The sequence below is a fragment of the Puntigrus tetrazona genome, chromosome 8 (assembly GCF_018831695.1).
Source record: "Puntigrus tetrazona isolate hp1 chromosome 8, ASM1883169v1, whole genome shotgun sequence".
NCBI classification, from domain to species: Eukaryota; Metazoa; Chordata; class Actinopteri; order Cypriniformes; family Cyprinidae; genus Puntigrus; species Puntigrus tetrazona.
Genome location: NC_056706.1, coordinates 18,849,550 through 18,877,483, shown reverse-complemented (window position 1 = coordinate 18,877,483; position 27,934 = coordinate 18,849,550). Strand labels below are relative to the sequence as shown.

The window sequence follows — 27,934 nt, the reverse complement described above, 5'->3', positions numbered from 1 at the left end:
CGTTTGACATCTGAAAGTAAGCTCTCCTCAAGGTCAGCCAATCTGATTTTACTGACATTCACACACATTATTTTCTGGACCATTTAAAAAAGCATACAAGCGGTGCAAGTACCCCTCATAAAGCAGAATAACTACAAAGGAAAAACATTTCTCAATAGGCACAGTTCTAAAATTATATGCCACTATTCCAGACTGTTTTCTTGTCCCAGTAAAACACTCGCGCGCTTTTGATGGACCGCCTGGCTTCCTATCAGACGCGCACAAACACGCAGACCTGTTGAGAAATGTTCCGCCAGGTTGTTTATTTGGCAGTCCGCAACAACTCTCCTGCTTCCTCGGACGCACACACGCACGAAGACACGCGGGCGCATTGATAAATACCTGTGACAGACAGTGTGTTCAGAGGTAGTGTGTCGTTGCGCGGCACCAGACTTGACTAGAAGAAAAACCCGACGGCCATCATACATATTCAAACACCCCACAGCCAGAAAGAAACTACTCAATTTTCTCCTCACATAAATATGAGCGTGTATGTGGGTGCCAACTCGTGCTGCATAACAAAAAGTAAGTGGAAAAAATGAGCAATGATGGACACGGAATTACTAAAAAGTCAACAGCAGAAAGGATTATAATAACAAAGTAGGTCAAAACTCTCAAATGCATTTGAGCAAAATGCTAGTAAGAACTGAGAGTATGTAGATAAGAGTGCTTGCTTCAATCTTTGAGTAAATCAAACAAAAATCGTTGTGGGTTCAGTTTGCAATGCGAGTTCGTTTCTTGTAATTCTTACTTCGTTTCTCACAATTATGAGGGTTTTTTTCAAGATATATGACTTTGTAAGTGACAATATCAGACAAAATGCCTTGAAAAAGCAGTCTTTTTTAACCCTAATGAGTGCATAGTAACATCTTTTACATACATATTAGTATCTAAATGGTATATTTTAGTCATTTATAAAGGATTACCTTTATTAACATTTTCCCCTTTTTTTGTCTGAGAGTGTATGAACCCTAAACCTTCTGTTTATATGAACCTTAATTGAAACAATTTTACATGTATTCCAAACCAAACATCTGCACATGAGAAAAGCTGGCAGATAGCTCCAGTAGCAAATATTAAAGTCTTTCCCGACATAGTTCTTCAAGGATCTGGTGTTTGCGCAATCTATATTTCCCAATAACCACTGCAGACATCTTCGCAAAATGCGATTAGAAGCTTAGTTTATAGTACGACATGGATTTTAAGAATTATGCTCTTGAGCAATATAAGCAATCTACATTGCATGCAAATGCAAATTTCATTTTACGTCTCGTATTCTTGAGAGAACATTTGGTCAGGTACTACAGAGGAGCTCCGGGGCGACATGAGGGAACCCGCAAAATAAGTACAAGAGAACAAAAACGGCAAAGCGGTCCTTAGATGCCATGTTAGTTATTTACATCAATAACCTGACATTTGAACTGCATTAATCTCGCCTTTGATCTTGTACTGATTAATTAGCAGAAGTTATCACTCCATCACCTGAACAACAACAGTTCAAAGAAGGTGGTTTCAAAGACGTCGGAGCAATATAATTCCTATGTTTTCAGGAAACAGTCATGACTATCTGGTCACAGTACTTTCTCTAACAAATCTACAGTATGGTAGTTATATCATTGATCGTTTTATGAGTCAGATTTCTCAACAGATTGTCCCAGGTGTTGTTTACTGTTTACTACATGTATTTACTCATCTAACTTGAACAAAAATGATTTAGTATTCCTCAAAATAAAAAAAAAAGTCAAATGCAAACTCAGAATATTGTACAAACCTTGCACGAGAAAAATACTATTTATTTTTATTAACCAATATTTTTGCAACTGACCTTCGACGATTCAATTGATCCATATACTGGGTACACTTGTATGTTTGTGTTTCATTTTTGTTATTTCTAAACAGTGTTGAACTTTCTTCTTGCGTCATATTATTTATGCAATTTGAGCTGTGCCCTGTACTGTACCGATGTACACATTTATTTCACTTTTTTTGCGGGAGGGCTTTTACATTTGCAAATGAAGAACTTTTTATATTAAAAACAAACAAGCAAACCCTGCCCAGAAGCCCAAAAGTAAAAGTAAAAGTATGGACAGCATTGCTTTTCATAAAAAATAACAACTAATCAACGTAACACAGTATTGTAATGCTTTACAGAATTAAACCTTATTGAACATTATCAATACAAGTGCATCGACAGTAATCTTTTGCAGCTGATCTTTTTGCATATTGCATATGCATTTGCAGGAGCTCTTTTGGATGCAAACTTTGTTGGAGCTATAAATATAAATATAAATGAATCATGCAAGGTTTGCAGTAACCAGTTTACTGCTATTCGTACCGTTATTTAACACAAAAACCTTCCACCAAAAAAAGCCATCGATCCGATTACTAACTGATAATATATTACTTTAAATAAAACTGTCCTGCAATCACTTTTTAATCAGAGGTGGAAACAGACTTCCACATGTGTATGTGTTTATAAGCATTTGTTTGTGAGCTTCTCTCACATGCACCGACATAAGATGGAGTTTGTATTGTTACCTCTGTGCTCTGTCTTTTCGAGCGGGGCGGCAATTTGGTTAGCTGTGACAATAATAATACATCAAAGCGGAGAATCAATTCCACTACAAAGGCTTTGTAGCCTAAACCTACAACTAGGGGAGACAGCTCCGGCATTGTGTGTGTGGCACATGTTTTGCAAAAGCATCTGTATGCCCTCCTGTGTGTGTGTGTGTGTGTGTGTGTGTGCTTCTTTAGTATTCAGTTTGTGCATCTAATGTACTAAATGTGTTTTTCAACAGGCCGCGCGCGCGTGACCATTAAGGTGACGCTGGTGCGATCAAGAGGAATTTCATTTCACAGGTGAGGAGGGAACTCCGTCTAAAGTGACTGGAGCATGTCCACGCTCTTGCTCCTCTAGCCGTGGCGTCCCTGGGGTGGGCCGCTGAGGGCAACAGAGTGCAACAGGATACAAGCGTCTGACACACCACGACCGAGCACTCAGCTGGCAAACAGCCACTATGCAGAGAAAGAGAGAAGGGGAGAGAGACTGACTGAAAAAAAATGAGGAAAAATAGGGCAAAGGAGTGCATCATATAGAAAATGGCAGAGAAATAGGAATGAAAGTGAACCGAAGTCATTGATCTGTGAAGTGTAGCATGGAAATGGCAACGCTATTCTTCAAGAATAAAGCACCAGCCATAGGTGCTTCCTATAACAGAAAAACTCACAATGGCATCTGAAGAGATGGCGAGCAAGAAAATGTTATTTCTTGGAGGTTGCTTTTTTCTTATAGCTGAGGCGACTTGAAGGAAATCAAGTAATTTTGTCTCAGATGCTGCTCTTAAAATTCTGTGGAAGAGATTAAAACGAACTCAAACGAAGCTGCTGTTTACATACAGTACGGGAGCAGAGCAATTATAATAACAAAGAGCAATGTTTGGATGATAAAGCTTGGGATAATTTAATGAGAACTGTAGTTTGTACTAAGTTGTCTGACGTTTGATTGTTAGACTGGAGATTTTTGCTAAATGTTTATTTTTAGCTGAAAAAGGTGAAAAGGGAAATGAGAAAAAGTGTTTGGTTTTCTTGCTCTTCTTTGCAGAAGAAATACTAGGCACAAATATATATATATATATATATATATATATATATATATATATATATATATATATATATATATATATATATATATTTTTTTTTTAATTGGGTGAATTTTATGCAAAAGCTATACGCGGTGAATCACTTTCACACTTAAAGTAAAGCGTTCAAGACTGTCAGCAAATGTGTTGGTGATAAACATATACGAGACATTTCAACATAAAACAAGTTCTCTGGCTTTCCGTAGCTTTCTCTAGCAAAAAGTTATCTTGTCTGTATCAGGACAGAAATATGCACAGATCAAGCACTGTTTACGTGCAAAAACATTCCCAAACAGTTCTAATCAAATATGTGTGGATGATTTTTTAATGATTTATTATGGTATTTTGAGGCAAAATGTGTTATATTGTAAACGCACGGCTTTTTGCTTCACGAGATATTAATTTACAGACTCAGTAATTCTTGTAAATACACTGCAGAGGGTGCATTGATGAGAAAATGACGTAATGCTAAAATTCTCCAAATCTGTTTGAAAGAAAAAAAAATATTCAAGTTTACGGCACATGGAAAATAATCAGCGATCCTAATGTACTATTTTATTGGTACTCCTGTGTGCTTGAAAGTACTGTAAGTACCGCCACTGTAATGAATTCAGGATGTTCCTTTCTGGCTGAACTTTCGCTTTAAGAAAAACTCACCATTTGTTCTTTGACAGTACGGCCTATGAAACAAATGATGTAAAAGCAAGCTAGGTAGGATCAGGATCAAGAAAACATCTGTGCACTTTTACGCTATACTTACACCATGCAACCCAGGCTCATTTGAAGTATGTGCCTCTATTTCTGCATTACCGTTATTACGTACCATACTGTACGTTTTGTGCCAGTTTCCAAGCATGGGTTCAGTACATGGGATAAACGAGACGCAAATTATTTACCAAGTACATCTTACTGCAATTTTCAAAAGTAATGTCCACTAAGTGTCACTAAAACAAAGGTTAAATATGTGTCATTTTATTACGTAGATATGTATTGCTGTGTTTTTATTACATATAGTGGTGGTTCAGAACTCAAATGTCTGTAGACTGTTGGTAAAAGTTATATGCTCTATAGTGTTGGAAATACGCCAAATCCAACCCTAAACCTACCCAATCATGTTAACACATGCAAAACTGATATATGAAAATGCATTCGTTGATGCAATTGCGTCATTTCAACTTCCTTTCACACAGATTTGAAGTGTTTTGTCGAACTGTAGTTACACAACATTTTAACCGGAGCTCCTCGCCTCTCAAGTACCTCTTAGTACATCTAAGTTATATTCTTAAAGTAAATGTGTGAGAATTCTTCTTTATTGATCAAAACTCTGTCAATTTGTGTGAAAAAGAACAAAAGGCTTCTGCGTTTTACTGCCTCTAGTGCTCATTTATTTTGGAAACTGCGATGATACTGTATGTACTTATTGGTACATATTTCACGTCTGGCTAAAAAGTGCGCCCAGGTACGTTTATGCCATGAGACCAGGTAGAAAATAATCAAAGATAGAAATACGCCAAGAAAAGTACTAGATGTAGCGAAAGAAAGAAAAAGATAAAACAGCCTTGAGAGCTCTTCTGTGGCCTATTCCCAATGGAGACCGTCTATATCACCCGGTCTGAGAGCTAAGCATTCAGAAAAAAAGTTTGAATGAGACTGAGACAGAGGCAGAAAGGACAAAGAGGCCAATGCAGGGCCCCTGTGCGCCCTTGTCAAATAATAGAGGGAAAGAAGACAAAATAATAGTGATAAATGTCAGCGTGATAGAGCACGCTCAGCCACTACATCCTCACCACAAACACTGCTGGCTCAGCTATTGTTAGACGGACAGATTTAAGGAGTCTGCATCTCTCGAGGGATGCTAGGAGCAGGATGAATTTAGAGAAGGAAGAAAGCAGCAGTCAACCATTATTTACTGGGACAGAAATTGCTTTACAAATCGAGCAACAATGTTTTGGTGTTTTCTGAGAAAATGGATCAGCGATCAAAGTGACTGGTAAAAAAAAAAAAAAAAAAAAAAAGAAAAGCGAGATCCGAGCATCCTTCACATAATCGCATTTATTTGGAATTGGAAATATTTTAAGACTACGGATGTGACCAAAAATAATAAATTACGCTGTAGAATGCACTTTTTCGAAAGAAATTAATACTTTCATTCATCAAAGAGGCATTAAACTGATCAAAAACGTTTATTAGAAAATATTTCCACGTCATATAAAAGCTGTTCTTATTAACTAACGTTTCAAGAAATGTTTCTTGGCCAATAAATCAATAAATCTGAAGGATCGTGTGACACTGATTAAGCTTTGCATTATATTTCAAAATACCATGCATTTGAAAAAAAGAAAATTGCAAACAATAACAGTTTTTTTTTTACAATATTACAAATTTTACCATGTTTTTTAACGTACCAATCCATGATTTCTAACAAATAATTACTCAATATACATAAATCAAACTCAAGCTCATGCCTTTCACACAGACAGAAGCCCTCACCTTTTTATGTATTCTACTAGGACATGTAAAGTAGAATCTCCAATTAGCCTCTGAATATGTTGGAGAAGCGAAATAAAAGCCTTGTATTAATATTCATCAGATTCTGTTAAATGATTCATTTATTATAAAACCTTTTCTAGCAGCGCACACTGAGCGAGAGTTGAGTACTATTAATTATACTACCATAACGAGCCCAGGGCACAAACCAAAGCCGCTCTCGCATGGGGCTTTTTCAGATCACAGTGAGATCACATTTCCCAGAAACACACCTCAAGCTCACAAAAAATAACCGTTCAGAGACAACCTGATGATCAGATCATTATGCATGTATGCAAGCATGAGCTTCATCTACACGCATCACCTATTCAGACACTCACTGAGAGGCTTCTGACTTCAGGCTAGAAGCTTCATAAGTAAAGTAGACAGAATCAAACCACTTATCGGGATATAAAAGGCCCTTAGTGTGGCATTGTCTATTTGAATATTCACTAAACAGCTGCGAGAAATGTGCCGAACATTGTAATGTGCTCCCCTGACAAACTTTTGATTTGACTGATTTCTGGAATAAAGAAAAAGGTAGACTGTGTGTGTGGGTTTTTTTGTGTAGGAAGTATACTCATCCCGTAAAGTTTAAAAATACCAAACTAACATTGTAAAAGACAGTAAAAATACCACAGTAAAAAGCTGTTAAATGGTTAACGGTAAATTCCCTTACTATATATGGACAATTACAATTTATGCAATTTTATGGTAGTGTTGTATTGTTTTTGTGAAAAGTGAAAAGTGAAAAAGGGGGACCCTGATAAGATATATATATATATATATATATATATATATATATATATATATATATATATATATATATATATATATATATATATTTATTTATTTTTATTATTATTTTTTTTTTTTAAATGAAATTTTTTTTTTATTAAATTATGCTATTTAATTCTAAATTCAAGGTAAAACCTCAAAACCTAAAATGCTGATGGAATTTTTTAAAAGTAAAATTCTGGCAACCACAGCTGCCGTTTTTACAGATTTTTACATGTAACTAATGGATTATAAATATATTTTAAAAATATATATAATACAAAACATTTACGACACAAAAAATAAATGTAAATGAGTAGATTAAGAGCAAGTATGGTTTTAAATTAAACATTAATATTGAAATGTTAAATATAAACTTACCATTTTTAATACAATATAAATATTACATATATTAATAATGACCACAATAATACACAAATAACACCAGCACAAATACACTTTTTGTGCAAATACCAATTACATACCACATAACATTTTTTTTTTTTTGAAGTGATCACACCTGTGGCTTCTCCATAGGCATGAATCATCACTAATAATAATATATATATATATATATATATATATATATTTTATTTTTTTTATTATTATAATTTTTATTATTTTCTATTTGTAGACAATGAATAAGATTTTTGCTTCTGGAACAATCACAATTTGCTCTATTAAACAATCACAGAGCTTTCTTCGGTCAGTGATATGGGACGATTTGGCAAACCTCTACACATACTGCTTGTAAAAAAAGGACTGGTCTGTTAAATGCATTACAATTCTGTTTAAGTCAGATTGCTTAAAAAAATTCTTTCAGCCATTATAAATTCATTGAGCAGTTTTACCGTGGAGCAGAGGAAGAGGGGCGGCCAGAAAGGGCGCCAGACATTTCAAATTGAAGACAGTTAAGGTGCATTACTTTAGTAATAATTCTGCAGACATGAAAAGGTTGATTGTCTATTGCCAACAGTGTAGTAAAAGCACAGCTCATAGTGAAGTCACTGTCACTGCTGAATTCACATGATTGCCAAACAACAGTCGATGTGATGATTTCATATTGTTTTTGATCTTAAAGACCTTCGCAATCTGCTTTTCAAACAAATCATATATTGCGACTAAATCCAAGCTATGTCCGTATGTGTGTCACTTGGCATGTCATCTTTTAGTTGGAAATTTGGAAAGTTCTTTTATTTGTTTTAAATTATTACACATTAAGTATCTTTTATTTGTTTTAAATTATTACACATTAAAAGATAAAATCACTCACTGCTCTACCAATACATTTTACAGAGGCAATAAAATATGCATATATTTATAGTGTTAAAAAACTTACCAGAAAAAAATAATAAAATGCATGTCCTTCAACAAAAAATAGACCTATAAGTCATTATTTACAAAAGTATTATGACCCATGTTTTTGTTATAAAGGCGTAAAAATAATGACAGTGTTGTGTTTAATGTGACGTGTGGACTTTTAACACGAATGAATTAAAAATCTGGGTTACATACTTTCAGAAAATGTGCTGTTTTTAATTTACAGGAAAAGTTCACGATTTATTGACATTTTATTTTTCAGTGTTTCTTCAAAACATTAATATGAAGATATCCTTTTGCTGATTGGAGCGCAATTGTAGTATATGCTTTGATTGGTGCGTTATTGATTTTATTTATTTGGATTAGTTAGAAAGTATTATTTACTGAGAAGTTGTAGATGAATTAAACATCACGTTACATACTTTCTCGTAAAATGTGCTGTTTTTTATTTTTTCACTTTTTTTCAGTGTTTCTTCAGTAAGTCATTGTTTATTTATTTATTAGTTAGGTGTAGATTTAAACAACTTCAGTAAGTCAAAAAAACATCCCACGCACCCCCTTGAGGAAGACCCCTTTGTTTCTCAAACATAGCCGACGGCATCTGCCTCCCAATTCCATGAGAGAGAGAAACGATATGATAGCTGAGGGATTACGGTACAGGAAAATTAAATGTGGGGCAGAAGTAAGAGAAAATGTTGGGTTAAGAAAGACAAAGAGAAAGAGAGAAAGTGCGTCCTTCCTTAATGACAGAGTGTGTCGGAATTCAACCTCAGTTGGCATGGCAACACCGGCGAGAGGAAATACACAAGGCCTCATTGACTGGGGTCCTCCTGAGCATCAAATCAATGGCTGCACCACGGACGAGAAAAAAGAGACAAGAGCGGAGAGAAAAGAACTAAAAGCACAATGTGAATAGCAGGGGAAGGTTAACTATCGCCCTGTCAAACAAGCCGGAGATTGGGTGGCTCAGGCCTCCGTTCGAGCGGGCGGCCCATTTCAGGAGGGGATAAACTGTAAAAAAAAAAAAAAAGAACAGCGCAGCTTAACATGTAATTTATCCAGTAATAATAGCCAATTAGATGCTGCTTTCTCAGTAGCCAGCAAGGTAACCAATCAGACCGAAATTGCCTTGGCAAAGATTCGTTGGGAAGGTTTGTTCATCGTTGTCTTCATCACAAAGACAGATTACAGTTGCCTTTATTACAGACAGTAATGATAGTTATAGAAAGGGCTGAGATGACCTTGGCGTGTCTTGACATCTCGTGGGAGTGTGCATGTTGTCTCACTGTTAACCCAAAGTCACACACCTCCCGTGATTATGGGCCGCGCTGCTAATAAAGATGACTAAACAGTTGTGGCACCCGTGTGCGAGGCGTTTCAGTACAAAAAACCCCATGTTTTATTCACTGCAGCGTTGCGTGGTTAGTGAATTAAATGCTGGTTTTTGTACTCCCAAAAAATTTGGGCAGGTTTGGAGCGATGAATATTTAAATCATGTCATTGTTATTCACAGAAGTCAACGCAGTTTTCCTTGAGCAATTAAGTTTGTGATATCACTGCCCACAGAGAGCAGGCCTGAAGTTAAAAAAAGAATTAAAAGAAGTTCCTAAGACAAAAAAATGTAAAAGTTACTTATTTATTTTAATGAGATAAATGTATATATATATATATATATATATATATATAATTACGTAATATATGTGTGTGTGTACTCTCTACTCTCTAATATTTTATATATATATATATATAATGTGTGTATATATATATATACACATGCATCTGTGTGTGTGTGTGTTTAAAACCTGATGCTACATGACTTTTTGGGAAGACTTTATAAGGCATTGTTGATCTTCACCATAACAAGAAACAAGCTGCAGAAAATGACTGTGATCATGTTATATTACTCACTCTTAGCGAATTCCCTGGTGTTTGCATTTTTTTTTAGATTGATTGGCTTAATGGCTGTCCATGCGTCATTGGGTCTTACACTCAGAAAGGCAGCAAATAAGTATTAATTTAGCCGACACTACTGTCAGCATTATGTGAGCATAAAGGATGAATAGGGAAGAGGAAAAAGAACAGCATGACTGAATAACAGAATAATCATGAGGGGTTTTTTTTTCATGGCTGAAATCAATGAACTGCAATCAAGGCTTAAGTCACTGTGTTGGCAAAAGTCTATAACAGTGGCTAAAAAGTAAGCTGACATGTTGTTAGAGAGCAAACTTAAAGGGCCGGAAGTCATTCATTTTCATTAAGAAGAGTCGATTTGTGGCGTCATTAGTGACTGAAACCACTGACAACAAGTTTTTGAGTTCACTTTATACGAATGCATAGTGATTCACTCTGAAATATACAATAATAAATAAATAAATAAATTTAAACTTAATAAAAGAATCCAATAAATACATTTATAAAAACTCTAAAACTACACATTTTTTCAAATCTACTAGTTCTGCATCCATACTCCAGTTCTTTTAGTACATAATACGAGTTCCATATTTCTAATATTGCTATGCGTTCATCTCGTATCGTTCTAATAGTATTAACTCAAATCAATATTTCATTTATTTACTTATTTGGTAAGCAGCAGTGAAATAAGTGAGATAATATACTGTCAATCAGTTACTGTCGCCTGCTCTTATCATTCCATATATTACGTTCCAGCAAGTCTGCAGAGACATCCCTCTACACATTAGCCTCACATAAACAAAAATTGTTTAAATGCAACGCAATAATGTGTACGTGTAAAGTATTTTCCTTCAGTAATCGGAGCGACAAGCCTTCGCGTGATCCAATCGGTTAAAAATAAACAATATCTAATTGAGTTTAATCCAAATGAAATCAGCACATCAAAGACATTGTAAACAATTAAAAATAAAAAGTATTAATCGGCAAGCAAATGTGATTATATTGACACATTTAGCAGATGCTTTTATTCAAAGTATCTTCTATGGATTTAAGAAGAGCGTGACACCAAAAATTCCAACTTCATTAACTACAGGAAATCTACTCTTTATGTTATAAAGAGTAGATTAAATACAGTTTAGTTCATTAAAACGCGGACAAACGGCATCACCACGACTCTCAGTTGCAATAAACGCTATCCGTGCTCCCGAATGTATCTGAAGCAAAGCAACAGGCTACTGAGAGGACACAAGGGATGATTCAAATAAAGTATTAACAAGTCTAAAAGTGCAATGAACAGCAAGACCTGCGATTAGACAAGCTGTTTCAGTCTTGTTTACAAGCTTGTAGTAATCACACATGAGGCCCGTAAAGCTGCCAGTTTGTTCAAGCTCGGTGTGAACAACAGACACCTAAACACTGCTGCTAATACCTGAGGAACGACTGGAGAAGGCTGGTTAGAGCAAGGTTAGTAAGATTAGCTAAAACGCTCTTATTTTTAACATCGCTCTTCCTGTCGCTGCTTTCATTCTTCACTCTCCCCCAGAAGCCTCCAGTCTGTGAAGGTGAGTGTGTGTACGAAGCACTTTTACTTTCTTTTGCTTTTTACGCTAATGAGTTTTCCTTACAAATTACGACTGATTTAATTATACCTTCACACACACACACACACACACACACACACACACAAGCTTGTTTGTCAGCTATAAGAGGAAAATGTTACGACGCTTTTGATCAAATAAACACATGTAGCCACCATTAGCATGTAAAGGAGGGTAAATGTATCGTTTTTGTTTTGACTGATCGAGCTCAGCATGAGAATAGAAAAGACTTTGATGTTTGCGGATGCGCGCACGCACACACACGCACACACACACACACACACACACACACACACACAGAGAGGAACACCGAAGACGTTCGCACACGTTGTACCCGGGAGGCTTGCCACAGAAATGAGACATTGATTTGTAATTGGAGGCATTCGGTCATGAAATCTGTGGACTAATTAAAGAAAGTGAACTTAATGACAAACATTTACATATTCTTCCTGCGAGTTAGCCTGCTCCACCAGCGGGCATTAATCACAATCTGCAGCCGCGCAAACCGAATGGAAAATCAACAGAGTCTAAATACATCAGCATTACGGCAAAAGTAATAGCATATTCGTGAGGGTGTGTGTCTGTGTGTGTCTGGACACGGTAAAGACGTTTTTAGAGCAACCTTAGATCCCTCTATAGGGCAGAAAACAGTAAGACTGAGAAAGCATTTCCATTGTTGTTTGGAAGTAAATCACAATTGCATAAAAAATACCTTACTTTGCAACATGTCAGCCAATTCTTAATAATTTGCAACTACATGTCTAGTAACTCTCAGAGTAGACTGTTAGGGTAGGTTTAGGGTTAGTGGAATAAACTGAAATATGCTTGCAAAGTTTCTGATATCAGTATGTTGTTCGTTGTGGACCCATTAAAATAAAGTGTTGGACGATATTAAGCATACTGTTAGGAATCTGGCCCACTCGCCAGGAGATGTCACTCCCTCACCACGCCGCTGTTGTATTTCACTCTGGATTTCAATTCCCATCATCCATTGCACTGACGCCACACACACACACACACACACTCACACACATACCTGATTCCACTAATTACGCACTCACCTGATCACACAGCTGCTTCTAATCAGACACACACTATTTAAGCGAAGGACTTCCCCATTGATCGCGTCCAAGTATTGTCTAGCATTTATCACTGTTTAGCCATCTTCAAAATTCTACAGAGCCAGTTACACTTGCGCTAGTTAAATTCTAGTCGCGCCTCGTCTGTGTTTCCGTGTTCTGATCTCCGCCTTGGTTTTTGGATATCTCCATCGTCTTGCCGTTTGGACTCCTGTTTGGATTATAGCTCATTATTGGATTCCCCTTCTTGTAAAGCCCTCTGGATCTCTGATTCGTGGTTCGAAGACCCACGCATGTCCACTGTTTATTTGACTTACCCTCTGTATACCTGTTTGCAAACTTCCCGCCTTTTTCTGACCATGATTTATTAATAAAGCGTACATATGGATTTGCACGTCTCATGTCTTGTCTGCTCCGTAACACAGGCAGTCTACTAATACCACAATGGCTTAAATGAATCATTTTGGAAATGTAACATTTATTTTGGAAATGTATCCGTAACATAAAATTCATCTGATCACAATTCATTATGCAATGTGAGCAATTACATTTTTTTTAGGGACAGAAAGTTCCCTTTTTTGAAGTATCTTATATTAAACTAAATACACCAGTATATGGTATATATATGACAGTTTCTTATCTCTCATATGGACACTAATTAATACAGTGCCTATGTATCAGATTCATGATGGTTTATTTACTGTAGAAAACAAGATAACTCAACTGCGTATAATGAGTATTGTGAACCAGTCCTTTATAATTAATTTCTGTCTGCTTTTTTAAAACCAAATAACACATTCCACATTTACACTTGGCATTGTGACAGTTGTGTTTAATTTATTTGACATGACAGGATGTTTTATTTCCTCGCAAATTTTCATCAGAATTTTTTCTCCTGATGTTGATTTTAGAAGCCCACTCATATATTCAAATAGGACGCATCCTCGTAACGCCTCTGTCTCATATCTTAATTTAAACTGTTCGAATGAATTAATCTTCATACTGTCAAACTGACAGAGACGTGCTCTTCTGTCACTTCTAATTTACAACATAGCCAAATATAAACAAAATTCTAAAGAAAACTTTCAACATTGATAACAAAACAAATGCGCACGGATAAGTATATTAAAATGATTTCTGAAGGACACTAAAGACTAGTAATGATGCTCAAAATTCAACTCTGAACATCACATGATTATATGAACTGTATTAAAACAGAAAACAGCTATATTAGTAATTGTAGTATGAATGGTTAGGTAAATACCAAATGAACTGAAATGATTTAAGTAATAAGTAAATAATAATGATAATTAACATAGAGAGGAAGCTAAAAGTCTACAGAAGATCAAATATTAATAAAAAAGTGCAATGCAGGTGCTTTCATCATTGAGGTGAAAATATTAGTTGTGTTTGTAACAAACTAGTTATCGTGTTCACATCTGCCAGATGTTCTATTCATAGCACCTGGATATCCAGCCCAGAGATATTCAACTAACTGAAAACACTTTCTTTGAGATTTCTAGGGGTTCTTTCATTTCGTGTCACATTTTTTATTAATCTTGACCTCTCTCAACTTTCTCTTAACGAGTCAGAGTTAACTGCGGCACTAATAGTCTCGCGAATGCACAGTCGTGCACAGAAACCAACAGCCAAGGTCAGGAATTTCATTAAAATAATGCATTCAATTTCGGTTTGTTTTACCCAAGGACATTCAAGGAATAAGACACGAGTCACATGAAACCGTTCTTTGATACCTTCACATCTTATTTAAAAAGCTTGATGCTAATTGCTATTAATTGCCGCAATATGGATGAGCTGAAGTGGGATATTTATATTTCTCCTTTTGTGGCCTGAAAAAAAAGGGCACACTGCATTAAAACAACACAAGAGTAAGTAAATAATTAGTTATGCTATTTTAGCATGTTTCAAACTATTTGTTCACCGTAAAATTATTATACATGACAGAAATGTTCCTTTCATAAACACTTACTTTTTAAACAAATGCCCTACTGTACCATGCTGAATGAAAACGTCTTTCATATGGAAGCTAATTAGCATCAGGTACATTGTTATTCGTTTACTCCAAACCAGAAAGTTCGGTCCATTTCATTCTGGCTTCTCTGAGAAGCACAATTTGTGAATTCAAACAATGCATTAGACAAAGAACTTCCACCCCATTTTCATTATTACTGATCCACTTTTTCAATCAAATATGTTTAAAACACCTGCGTGTGTGTTTGTTTGTGCCTGCTGGGAGCTGTATTATCAATGTGGCATCAAAATGAACTGCTGATTAAAATGGACCCAGCATGGTGCAGGTACGCTTGCATGCATAGTAGTCTGCGGTTTGTGTGTGTGTGTGTGTGGGTGTGTGGGTGTGTTTGCATATCTGCATGTGTTGCTTTTGGTGCTCATTTCTGATCATATTTCCCTCCAGGGTTTCTTATGCCATGCATTCAAAAGCAGACAAAGGCAATTTACTTTATCTGGGACCTGTGGATAAAGCAATCTCCTTGAAGACAAGCACAGCCCTGAAAATGGGAAGCCGTTACAGGGAGCAACAGGTGGTTTGGAGCTAGAGGAGAGGGACGAGATGGAGAGAGAGAGAGAGAGAGAGATGGAGAGAGAGAGAGAGAGAGAGAGAGAGAGCAGAAAGGTTAGTGAGAGGAAAGCAGAAGGTAGACAGAGCCTAGAAATGGCTTCCCTCGGCACTGGCTTTGTCAGATACAATTTACATCAGCCCTGTTGCAGTTCAGGTGCTGCTGTTCTCCTGGAGAAATGGACTACGATGTATGTCCAGAGTCTGTTGAGAGAGAGAGAGTGTCTCTGTGTGTGTGTGTGTGTGTGTGTGTGTTATTTTCACGGCTCTGATGGCCAATTGTGGCTGTTGAAGTGTGAACTATTATGTTGTTGTTGTTGTCTGAAGTGTCAGCAGTCCTTGAAAACAGGGGTCAGAAACCTTTTTGACACGAAGTACCGTTTTTGATCTTTCTTGCTCACTTTGCCATACCAATCCAATTTCTCCCTTTCATTTATACACTACTGTTGATTTTTTGCTTGTTCGCTTGTTTTTAGAAAATGCTACTTTTATTTTTACTTTTACTTTTATTCAACAAAGTTGGGTTAAAATGATATATATTTTTAATAGATTTATAGGCCTATATCAAATCATTACAAAATTATTATGGTTTTCATAAAAATGTTAAGCAGCACTGCTATTTTCAAGTTTGATAATAATAATTAATATTTATTGAGAAGTAAGTCATTGCAGGATTAAGCACAGTATGAAAAAATCTAAGATGTCAAATAGTCAAAGAAATGAATGATAATTGTTGGATATACAATAGTTGTGGGTTAAATACAGCCAGGGTTAATACAGTTAACTAAAATAAAAGTGAAACTAAAACCATAAAAATTATTTTTATACTCTCATAAAATTTGCCTTTCAAATTTTATACAATATTTCGCATTTCAATTCAGTTTACTCTGAAATTACTAAAACAAAAACTGTAATAAATAAATGAAATATTTCATAATCGATGAAAACATGTATGAAAATACATATTTAATATGCAATACACTTAAAATAGTCATATGAAAAATATAAAGTCTTCAAACAATCTATGAAACATTATATATACACAATATTATTATCTTGCTAATGTTATTTAAAGATAAACAGTTTTTTGTACCATGACAAAACACAGAATTAAATTCAATTCAATCAGAACATTTAAAAAACCTATAAGTAAGGAATTCATAAACTCTAATCCCAAAATATACAAAATTTGAATACCGCCTCAATCAAAATAAATACCTGCGAAACTGATCTCATAGTCTTGATCACAAATAATGTGCCTACTTCGGTCAAAATAACGACAACTTGACTCTTTGTCCCGAGGCTGCTTATGGTTTATATGGCCAGCCCATGTGCTCTTTTCATTACACTGTAATGCAACGTGATTGGTGTAATCATCCCCTGTGGCGCTCTTGGGCGGCTCTGAAATAGGCCAGCATGCCATCGCAGGTCTGTGTCTCTTGACCGTCCGCTGTGAATTATCTGAACATTACTCCACTAATAACCGCAGAGCTAATGGAGACAGATGAGGAGCCGGGTGAGTTGATGAAAATAGTTTCGTTTAACGATTGAAACTGGGAGCCTTAATGACACAAGACGTCTCCTCCCCAACTTATTAATTTGTCTCGGGGACACGGAGTAAAATAGTTGACCTGACATTTAATGCACGGGTGACGTCCTGTAGTTTTCTTACATATGAAGATGAATAATAAAATACTATCTGATATGCAGTTATCTTGTGAATTACCTTGAGAGGTCTTTGTGTCCCTGCCTGTAGTCACGATGTTCATGTCCTCGCAAAGACACTTCTATGTAAAAGCTACAGAACCATAAAAGGATTTTTTTACCAAGAAAACAGACAATTCTGTCATCATTTACACTCATGTTGTTCCTGCGTGACTTTTTCCTTTGGTCATATGTAAAAAGTACTGGAAAATGCTTTTTTATTTGCTCCAAAACATCCAGTGGGCCATCAAGCTCCAAAAAGAAATTATAAGAGAAGTTTATATGGCTTGCGTGAAACAATCCAGGTGTTCTCAAGTTATAAACTAATCAAAGTGTAAGTCATTATAGCAATGATAAAGTTTGGACGGATTTAAGTAAAAATGGCATCCTGAGAACTCAATGTCAGCCCAGCACGCTTTTTAATCATTCAGAACACAATGGAATATTCTTTGAAACGTTCAGTCATTTCACTTGATTAACCTTAAATCAGTGCTGAACTTGACATTTTCTGTGGCAGATTCACTGACTACTCGTGTTAATGTTACCTTAAAATCAGTGCTGTAGTCTACGTGATCCGCAGGTATAATCGGATACGTACGACATAGTTTTTTTGTCGACTGACCTTTCATGCATTCATTCATCAGTTCGACCAGTCTGTGTTGCAAAGCGTTTATTATCTTTTTGATAATAACGCTTTCTTTCAACGACTAATTGGTATCGCTCAGCTCTTGCACAGCATTTAGTGTGCAAGCTTGAAATTACCTCGCGAAGGGGATATGCAACGAACTACAGTCCACTACATTTTTTTTTGTAGCCTGCCCCTGAAGCTGCTGCTGCTTCAGGTGACACTGCAAAAGATGACAGAAGCGTTACCATTATAGAAACTACAGAACTGCCATCCTATGCAGTACAGAAACGAGGCTGATGCTATTGTAGAATTATTGACATAAAAGAAGCATATACGTTATCAGTAATGCAACAGCAGGGGATTGTTGGCATGTAAGAACAATGAGGGATTTCGATAAAACAAAAATAATATTAGTGACTTATATTGTCTGACTATAACAGTATTGACTGATTTTGCTTCATTTCATCGACTAAAATCACAACTGAGCTGCTGTGTTTTCGTTTACGAATGAATCTGCGTTTTTAAGCTAATCTAGTGAGTCAATGACTCAATTACCCATACATAAAGACTGCATCCCAACGTGCTTACAATCCATACTAAAATCTATTTGATATTAGTAATTAGTACTTTTCAGGTCAGATATGGTGGATAGTATTCACACTAATTGAATCAGCTGTTCGAATGAATCAACTGAATGCATGTGATAAAATCAGCAATTTGCCGTCAACTACTGGCAGTTTTAGTTTCATTTTTAAAGCCTAATTTCATTCATTTAAATATTCTATAAGATAATATTTCTATATTCAAAATTAAAACATTAATATCAACATGAATTGATGAAGTTAATTAAATCGCCTAAGCCACTTTTGTGTTCTTCTGTGCCACCTCTGTAGTGCAAATTAATTTTCTTAATACTGATTTTATTTGATTGGCAACTTATTCTTCATATTTCATTTTGATTTTTATTAGCAGCACAAGTGCTCTTAAAAGTAAAAAAGTGAAAAAGTAAAAAAGTAAGAGTAGAGCCCTGTTTAGTGAATGTGGTGGTGAGGCTGGGAGGGGAAAAAATATATAGTATACTCTTTACAAAAATCGTTTTACACCACTGCTTAAAATACCTTCTAGAATGTTAGAAAAATGTCTGTGCAGCACAAAAAAAGTATAATAATAATCAATAATAATAATCAGTTAATTAACATGGGTTTGAACTTGACGCAGGCCCTAAAGACAACATGATGATGGGAAATAATTATAGGACAGATGGTATTTAATGCTTTTTTTCATTCTCTGACAAAATATGTATGTTACCACAAGAAACTTTGCATTGTTGTAAAACTTGCAAAGCCTCAAGAAACTTTGTGTTTGAAGCATATTTGTAATTAAATAATACGAGATGGGAGGACAAACTATACTTCGGTGACTTGCGAGAGGGCAAATTCAAAGAGGAACACAGTAGTTTTGTATGAGAATAGCAACCTCCACTGATATATTCTGCTTAAATTAAAGTGTAATACGGTTTGCACAGTTTGTGGCTAAATCGAACTTTCTTAGTGAGAAACTCTACTAATATGGATCTCGGCTATACTGTTTTACTAATTTCCTACAATTTTTTGAAGAAATGCTTTTCTGGTGTGATTTAAAATTTAAAAAGGGAGAAAAAGAATTTGTCAGAAGGCAGATTCGACTCCAAAAATATGATCACCATACGTTTTAACATCTGCACCACTGAAGCTGATGATAAATAGCCATGTTTTTGCAATGATGAATTTCCCAATCAAACGTTGGTGGGTGGAGTTAGTGTAAATAGCCAATAAGACGTGCTATAAATTTTAAATATAAATACACACACACACACACACAGAGACATATATATATAATATTTATAAATAAATATATTGTAATAAATATTGAAATATTCCATTAAAACAGAACTGTCGATTTTGATTTCATTGCGAGTTTAACAAATCTCCTCCAACCAATTCCAATTCCATCACCGGGGTCAGGATGAGAGATCATGAGGTGTCCTCTCAATTATATTTTCATGGCTTTTTTCACTCAGAGTTCAGTCTTGAGTTCGGCCGTTGAAATGACGATCAGCGCTTGTCTTGTTTCCCACCATTCTGATTCAGGCGTAAGAACTTCTAAACCGTCTCTGAGCTTCAAAGGCCTCTGTAAATCCAGCTTTTCATTCCACGCAGGATTCAGCTTCACCAAAGAGAAACTCTGTCTACGGTGAGCGCGTGTGAGGTTTCACATGTCTACAGGACGCCCCTGGCAATCTGAACTGGTAAAAGAGACGGTGAACCCTCGTTCATAACTCAATATCGCTCTGACCTTCCGCGAACAAACAAAAGCTGCCAGCGCAACAGACAGATTCAACAAACGTACATGGCACACTACGCTCTACGAGCCGCAAAAGCTGCTGACTGTAGGCAAACACACAATCGCAAGAGCCTTCTCTCTTCCTTTTCCTCATGTCGTTCATTCCTTTCGCTTGTAAATACATGACGCAATCTCATTTCTTCCCGCTATTTCTGTCTCTCTGTCTCCGTCTGTCTGACAGTAGCTCTTATTCTCCAGTAACACCTTTCATAAATGGCAGGGTGAAAGGTGCCCACCGAAGGTAATAGCACGCCTAATCAAATTTCCCCCACCGAGAAAAGAACAGGAGAATGTAATAAAGGAAAAGAGGCGAGAGCCGGAGCGGATCGACCTGCCCCGTCGTCCATCCACACCAGAACCTTGTCCCTCTATCAGTGATGAACAGAATGAAAAAGTGCAAGGGAATATTGAAGAAAGCAGAAACTGGATGACAGGTCCGGTGTGGTGATGGAAACCGATCCAACACTGGAGTAATGAGAAAGAGAAGAGATGAGAGAGAAGTGAGAAAAACAGCACGGGAGAATGACAACGGGGGGAATTCGCGAAAAATGAATTGTCTCTGCTGATAGCGTCATTTACTTGGAAATGCTGCCTGTGTTGCACGGTTCACTGCAGGAAATGATACAAACATGATCACAGTGCAATTTGCACACCGTAAATCCCAATTTTGCGAGTCGGGCTGGCGTTTTAGGTTAATGTCTCAACCGATGCATCAGGCTTTTGGTAGTTTACTGATCTTAACATTTCTACTGTAACACACAAAATACGCTTTAATGCATTTTTGAAGCGTTATAATATTTTTTCTGTTGATAAAGGTACCTCTAAAGCTCTCTTTTAAAAGTTACCTGAGACACCTCCTTTACAAAAATCTGTAATTTGAGATTTAGGTCCGTTCTCTCCACACCGAACCCTCTCATTTTTACTATGTTTTTGTACCCATTTCCTTACAATCATTCAAATACATCATCGCTAATATTAAACCTTTCATTTGTCCCAATGCCATCATTTTTCAACAAGTGAAATTTAACTGACTCTCTTCCTGCTTCTTTTAAATTGCCTACTATCACTCTTCAAGTAGCCTTCACTAGACCATTCTATTCTGGTTTTACAAAAAAATAAAATAAAATTTAGATTTTTTTCCAAATCGTACTGTAACTGTATTTCTGTAATTTTTCAATCTGGTTTCAAATCTGCTCATAATACTGAAATGGCCCTTCTCAGAGTGTTAAAAGATATCTCTGGTCATTTTGTGTTCCTGCTGGTTCTTTGAGATTTATCAGCAGCATTTGATACAGTGGACCACTCTGTTCTGATATCTAGATTAGAGTATGGTTAAATGGTTTCAGTCATTTTGTCAAGATTATTTTTTAAATAAATCTAGTTTAAGGATTATTCTCAACTATGTTAAAAATGTCTAACAAAATTACTTGACATACCATTTTATTTTATGAAATATGTGCAGACAATTAACACGGCTGGCTCCTCGTTTCCTGATGATATCATTATCCAATCAGAGCCAGAGAAGCCTCCTTTAAAATCATATAAGCTTCTTACCTCAATATTTCATTCATAGCTCTTGGGGATCGGGCCAGACACCGAGCTCGGGCCGCTCACCGTGGTCAAGTGGGAAAAACCCTGGTCTCAAGAGTCTGCCGAACTCTTACCTTTTTACTATGATTAATTATATGTAATTGCGAACTTGTGAAATTACATTTAGCCGTCTTTACATACCTAGGAGAAGATGTGGTCATGGTGAAACTTCCAAACATTTAGTATCTCCAAAAACATCCAGACTTAAAACGGACATGTGAGAAATTCCCTAAAATAAAATGTCCACTACAGAGGCAAAAACTCCATAGCTGGGTCTCAGGAGGATATGGCTAATGCAATGTTCATCTAGATAACCAGTACCATTTATAACGCACATCTCCATCATTCGATTTTCCTTTGATCGATTACTGCGGCAGAGACAGAAAATCAATAAAAATCTATCAAAAATCAATTTTAAATGTGTTTGCGCTGAAAAGATAATGACTTGTTGTAAATACTCACAGTGCAGTGTGATATCTATGCACGGAGTGTGTGGATGTAAACTGCATCGTGGGCGGTTAATGAATGAGACACAGGTGGAGCAACTGTTTAGTAAATCTGCCCCTGGATATCTACAAAATGTGCTGGAATTTAACAGAGAATAAAAGAGTAGAAAGAAACATAAGAAACAGACAGAGGGAATAACTCATGCAATAAGGGAAAGTGAAAAAGAAGCTAGATGAAAGAGGGAAATGGATCATACACAGTAAGCTCTGTGGTGCTTCTTTTGTCTTTTAAGAAGTGCCTGCGCCAGCTGGAGAGATTAGAGCTCTGGACGTCCCAGTAGACCTAGATTAAAGCTAACATGCTTTATTTAGTCCTAAACTCTTGGTCTTAGATCAATGCCAGACTGGATTAAGATGAAATTTGTCATGTGACATGACTAGGGACTCCCTGTTACAAAGGCAGCTGGGTAACTCAGTTAATATTCCATTCAATTTCACAATATCAAATTAAAAAACGGCAATTTTTTGTTTGTCTGTCTGATTATTGCTTGCATTTTTTTTTATACTTTATGTTTGGATTTATTGGACTGTGGCATGTAAGAAGTGTTTAAGCACATTTTTTTTTATTCTATTACATTATGGAAATCATTTTGATTATAATTTACTTATCTAAACTACTTCTAAAATCTTTTTTTTTAATATCACCTTTTTACATGTAATAAAAGAAAATCATACAGGTGTGGTGATTTTTATTTTTTTTTTACTTAAATATGAAATATAATTAATATGATCAAAAGATTTTCGACGGCATATTCTAACAAATAAGCTGACTGATAATATTGATATTGAGCATCTAGTTAAGTTCATCCATATACTTCAATACAACCTCTAAAGAGCTTGCAGAGAATTGGGGGATGGCGAAAAACTGCTTTGAAATCTATTTTTGTCACAGTGTTGTTTTTTTGCTCATAGACACAGATTTTCCCACCTCAATCCACGCAGCAAGAATTCAACTGCATAAATACACACACAGCAGTTTTCAGAAAGCTTTTTTTAACATTTGATCAATTAATCATTTTGATCAATGCCTTTTGCAGAATAAAATACAAATGTCTTTAACAAAAATTCTTATTGAATCCAAATTTTTTAACAGTATATATGCATACATCATTTCTTGAATAAGTAAAATAATAAAAAAGCAAAACAAAAGGCAAAAAAAAGAAACAAGGGGAAACCAGTATATTTCTATTCTACTTTGGTGAGAAAAAAAAGAGAGTGAGGGGAAATAAATTAAATTTCTGATACAGAGATGGCGCATACCGCTATGCAAAAGGCCTGTTTACTTAAGCGTTTCATTTCTGCGGTGCCACACTGAGCTTCATGATAACACTGGGCTTAATCTTTCAAGTTTACAGACTTCCACCCAACTGCATTTAATGCGGAAAATTACACCTGTCAGTGCAGAGCCCAGTTCATTAACGCTACTTCCAGATCTGTGGAGAAATGCGATTAAGAGTATGATGACACACAAAGACTGCAAATCCACACTTAATTACGACCAGCATGTTTTTTTCCTCTGCATCCATCAACACGGTCTCCTATTTTCCAGATTAATTTGAGCATGCAAATAAGATTCGGAAATGGACCAAACAGCATTTGGGGCGAAGACCCCCTTGGGTCACTGATTTAGTATTATAATAGAAAGGAAAAAGTGTGATGCACTGTTAACTATTGGATCAATTTAAAGGGATAGTTCACCCAAAAATAAAAATTCTGTTATTAATTACTCACTCATGTCATTCCAAACCCATAAGACCTTCATTTATCTTCAGAACACAAAATAAGATATTTTTAATCAAATCTAGAGCTTTCTGACCCTGCATAGACAGCAATGCACCTGACGCATTGAAGGATCAGAAAAGGTCATTATCTATTTTAATGATAATGACCTTTTCTGATCCTTCAATGTGAAGTATATGAGACATCAGTATTTCAAACGTAATTTCACAAAGTTACGCAAATGCTTTTTGTGTGCAAAGAAAACTAAATATTTTTCCTATTCCTATTAAAGGCACCTGTTTGATAACAGTCATTATTTTTGCATTTCCATTTGGTGACACAAGTGGAATGGAAATGAAGCATTTCGGCTTTACGTACCCACTTCATACACTCCTCTGACAGCTTTCAACAACTTCAAAGTAAAATCTATTCCAAAGCAAACTCTTAAGTCCTTCACATGGTATTAAAATCCTCCATTTAATATCTGTTGATGTCCAGTTATCCTAATCCCAATATTACTGTTTGATGAGTTGAGGAAAATCTATATTTAGACACATTAAACATGTATAATGGCCCCAGATGGAAGTTTGACACTTTTAGAAAACTTAAACCATCCAACCTGCAAAACATCAAGCCCAAAGGCATCTACAAACAAATTAAAACCAAAATAAAACGTAATTTTATTTTGTAAGCGCCAAGGTCATTTTAGAAGTTCAAATAAAGGCCACTCGATTTAATATACTGTTCTGTAATGCAAAGATAGTCTGTGTTTCTCCAATATCAGACTTTTTAATATTAAAAAAGGTAATCACACTGAAAATTGTTATTGTTTTACCTTTTGTCCCAGAGCTTTTAATCTAAAAATATGAAAATTAATCGGGAAAACATGAATTATTAAGTATGATGATCGAACAAACAGTGACACAGTATTTGGGTAAAAATGATTTTGTATGAATTTTTCAAAAACTCTGGCTGCCCTTCAAGTTTGGTCTATTTTTTTTTTTTTTCAAAAAGTTTGTGTACCTGTTTAACAAAAGAAACAATAGTGTTATAAAGAGCTTGAGATAAAACCAATTAAACAAACCAGTGAGAATGTGTGTTTTTTTTTAAAGGTCGACCAGAACATAGTTAAATAACTGCATACATTTTTAAATGTGGTTTAAGTGGCCTAATTCTTTTAGGGAGATATTACAACATCACAAAGGTCCTGCCCTGTCTGTAGTGAAAGAATAAAAACATCTCTAATGAGCTACCTCGTTTCGGATCTTATTAGATTACACAGACCATATGTACATGTTAATAGACAAAGCTGAGACCAACAACAATATCCAAAGCTCTCAAATTCTCAGCCAACTGCTTGCAATTTCCAGCAAGTCAATTACCAGGATAACCTTCAGTTCACACTGAGAATGGGCTAATTGATGTTAACTGACCTCTGGCCATAGCTGGACTCCTTGCGGCGACAATGTAGGGTCACAGTCCTGTGACCTTCTGTTCTCACGTCTTGACTAACCATCCAAAGCGTGGGGTTACTGGGTCGAGCACCAAGGAAAGCAACTCCATCTTTTAACTTCACCCTGCATTATAGAGAAAGATAAAAATAGAGATAAACATAAATGAACTACAGTAAATAACTCATAGAAGCGTATATCATTACTGAGTGTTTGATTTGGTTGATATGAACATAACATTTAATGAATATAAAAGCCAATGCAAAAAAACAAGTAAACCAAACCTTTCACTTTTCAGGTTCATTTATACATGACATGACTATAACAGATGAATTTTTAGACCAGATTTAAACTCAGATAGAGTGGAGGCCATTCTAATATGAAATGGTAAGTTGTTCCAGAGAGCAGGACCAGCCACTTCAAACGCCCTGTTTCCTCTCGTCTTTAGGCGAGTATGTGGGATCTGGAGGATATTTTCGTCTGATCGCAATCATCTTGTGAGGATGTAGAGACGAAGTAGATTTGTAAGATAAGGTGGAGCTAAACTGTTCAATGATTTGTAGACAAACAGAAGAATTTGAAAATCAATTCTGTTTGCAGGGATCTCAGAAAGGGTGTAACATGATAAAAAAAAATTACAACCCTTCAGAAATCTAGCTGCTGCATTTTGTACTACTGTACTACTACTAATTTGTAGACCAGAAATGAGAGTTTTTGAGATGCCATAGTACAGCGAAACACAGTAAGTAAGCAGACTTGGAACAGCACCTCCCAGGCCAGCATAAGATTCTAATCGAGAGAGAAGAATCTCATGATCAACAGTGTCAAAGGCTAAAGATAGATCCAGCATCACTAAATTAACAGAAGATAACAAGATTCTGTGTCCATTTAAAACAATTAAGACTTTTAATAAGAGCTGTTTCCGTGATGTGCAAGGACTGGAATATCTCATAGATCTGATTATTTGTTAAAGGATTGGAGCTGTAAACGATACATATTGATAATAAATGATGATAACAAATAAATTTGAGATTGTGGCCATTTTCAGACTGTCTGGTATGAGTCTGGATGTTTTGAATCTGAATCTGTTTTGAGTTTAGGCCTGAAGGGCTTGAAAAGTCCAATACGATTTAAGATGTCTGACCGGAAATCTAAATCAGACTAATCTAAATCAGATTAAAAAAAAAAGAAGAAAATCTGACTTTAATATTTTTGAGGGACAGCATAGATGAACATTAAATGAAATACGACTTTGTTTAGTAATGAGATCCCTTACAAACTCGGAAAATCCCCACAAAAAAACCCTCTTTTGGTTAAATGAGGCAGATAAATCAAAGCCAATACAATATGTTCATACTAGAAAAGTTGTAATAGCTGAGCTTCAAAGCTTGAGAAAATGATAGATGGTAACAACCGACACTGATATCAGAAAGTGTCCTTAGAGATTGAATGCTAATCCACCACCTCTACCAGAGAGGTGGGGCGAGTTGTAAAAACAATAGTTTGCTGAAACGAGTTCTGAATAAAGGCTTAGATCTTCTACCTTACCCAGGCCTCCGTTATAAATGGAAAATCCAGGTTGTGGAATGAGAGAGAATAATTTAAAATAAAAGTCTTATTGACCAGGGAATGGGTTGATATTGATAAGAGCCATCTTCAGGGACCGTAGCGTACGAGCCGATGCAGAGGCTTTGCCCAGCGGTCGACGATTCGATTTATTCCCCCCTAGGATGACGGTGGATGGTAATCCGAGGGTCAGGGTCCCATGATTGTCAAGCCAGAGAGATAGGAGCAGCAGGGACGACTTGCTGAATGTAGGTAAGCCAGCGTGGTAACAAGGCCGGAGGTTGGCGGACCGTGAAGTGGCTTTAGGTTTAGGGGCGATCCGGTTCTCATTTGAAGCTTTGTTTTTCTTTCGGCAACATCCAGCGGCCACTGCCTAAGAAATCCTGAATATCTCATAGTACTTTCTAGATGTGTTGCCAGCTAAATTTTCCAATTTCGCATCATGTAACATGCCATCTTGAAACTTATGCCAGCAGAATAACATATTGACACACTACTTGAATGTGAACTGACATGGACCACTTTCTGCAGGATCTATTGCTCTCCACTATCTACCTCTGCATTATACTAAATGAGATTTATATGGACCTGATTGGGTACTGCAACTGTTGAAGTGCTTCAGTCTCTTTGTGCCTCTCAATGACCTACACTTGACCTACTGGAGGACAATCCACATTTGTATTGAGCGTTTAACCAGACACCTGATTATAACTATTATAAGCTTTCATTTTTTCCCAGCTCAAGAGCTCTCATAGTTAGGCAGAGCCTGTAGCAAATTTTGTACCATCCACTTGAGCTGTGGATAATCTACTCGAATCTATACAGAGCTAATATACAGGCAGGGGAAAAAATAGCAGCAGAATAAGAGATCTGAGAGATCTTTCCTGAATGAAGATTCAGT

General features: G+C 36.2%; 1 protein-coding gene across 1 annotated transcript in view; it reads right to left on the bottom strand.

Annotated features, from left to right (window-relative positions):
• Nucleotides 1-27,934, bottom strand: part of si:dkeyp-14d3.1 (transmembrane protein 132C) — a 180,031-nt gene that overhangs the window by 64,194 nt on the left and 87,903 nt on the right. The window contains 1 exon segment of the mRNA XM_043246074.1: nucleotides 25,450-25,593. Within this exon segment, the coding sequence (XP_043102009.1) occupies nucleotides 25,450-25,593 (144 nt within the window).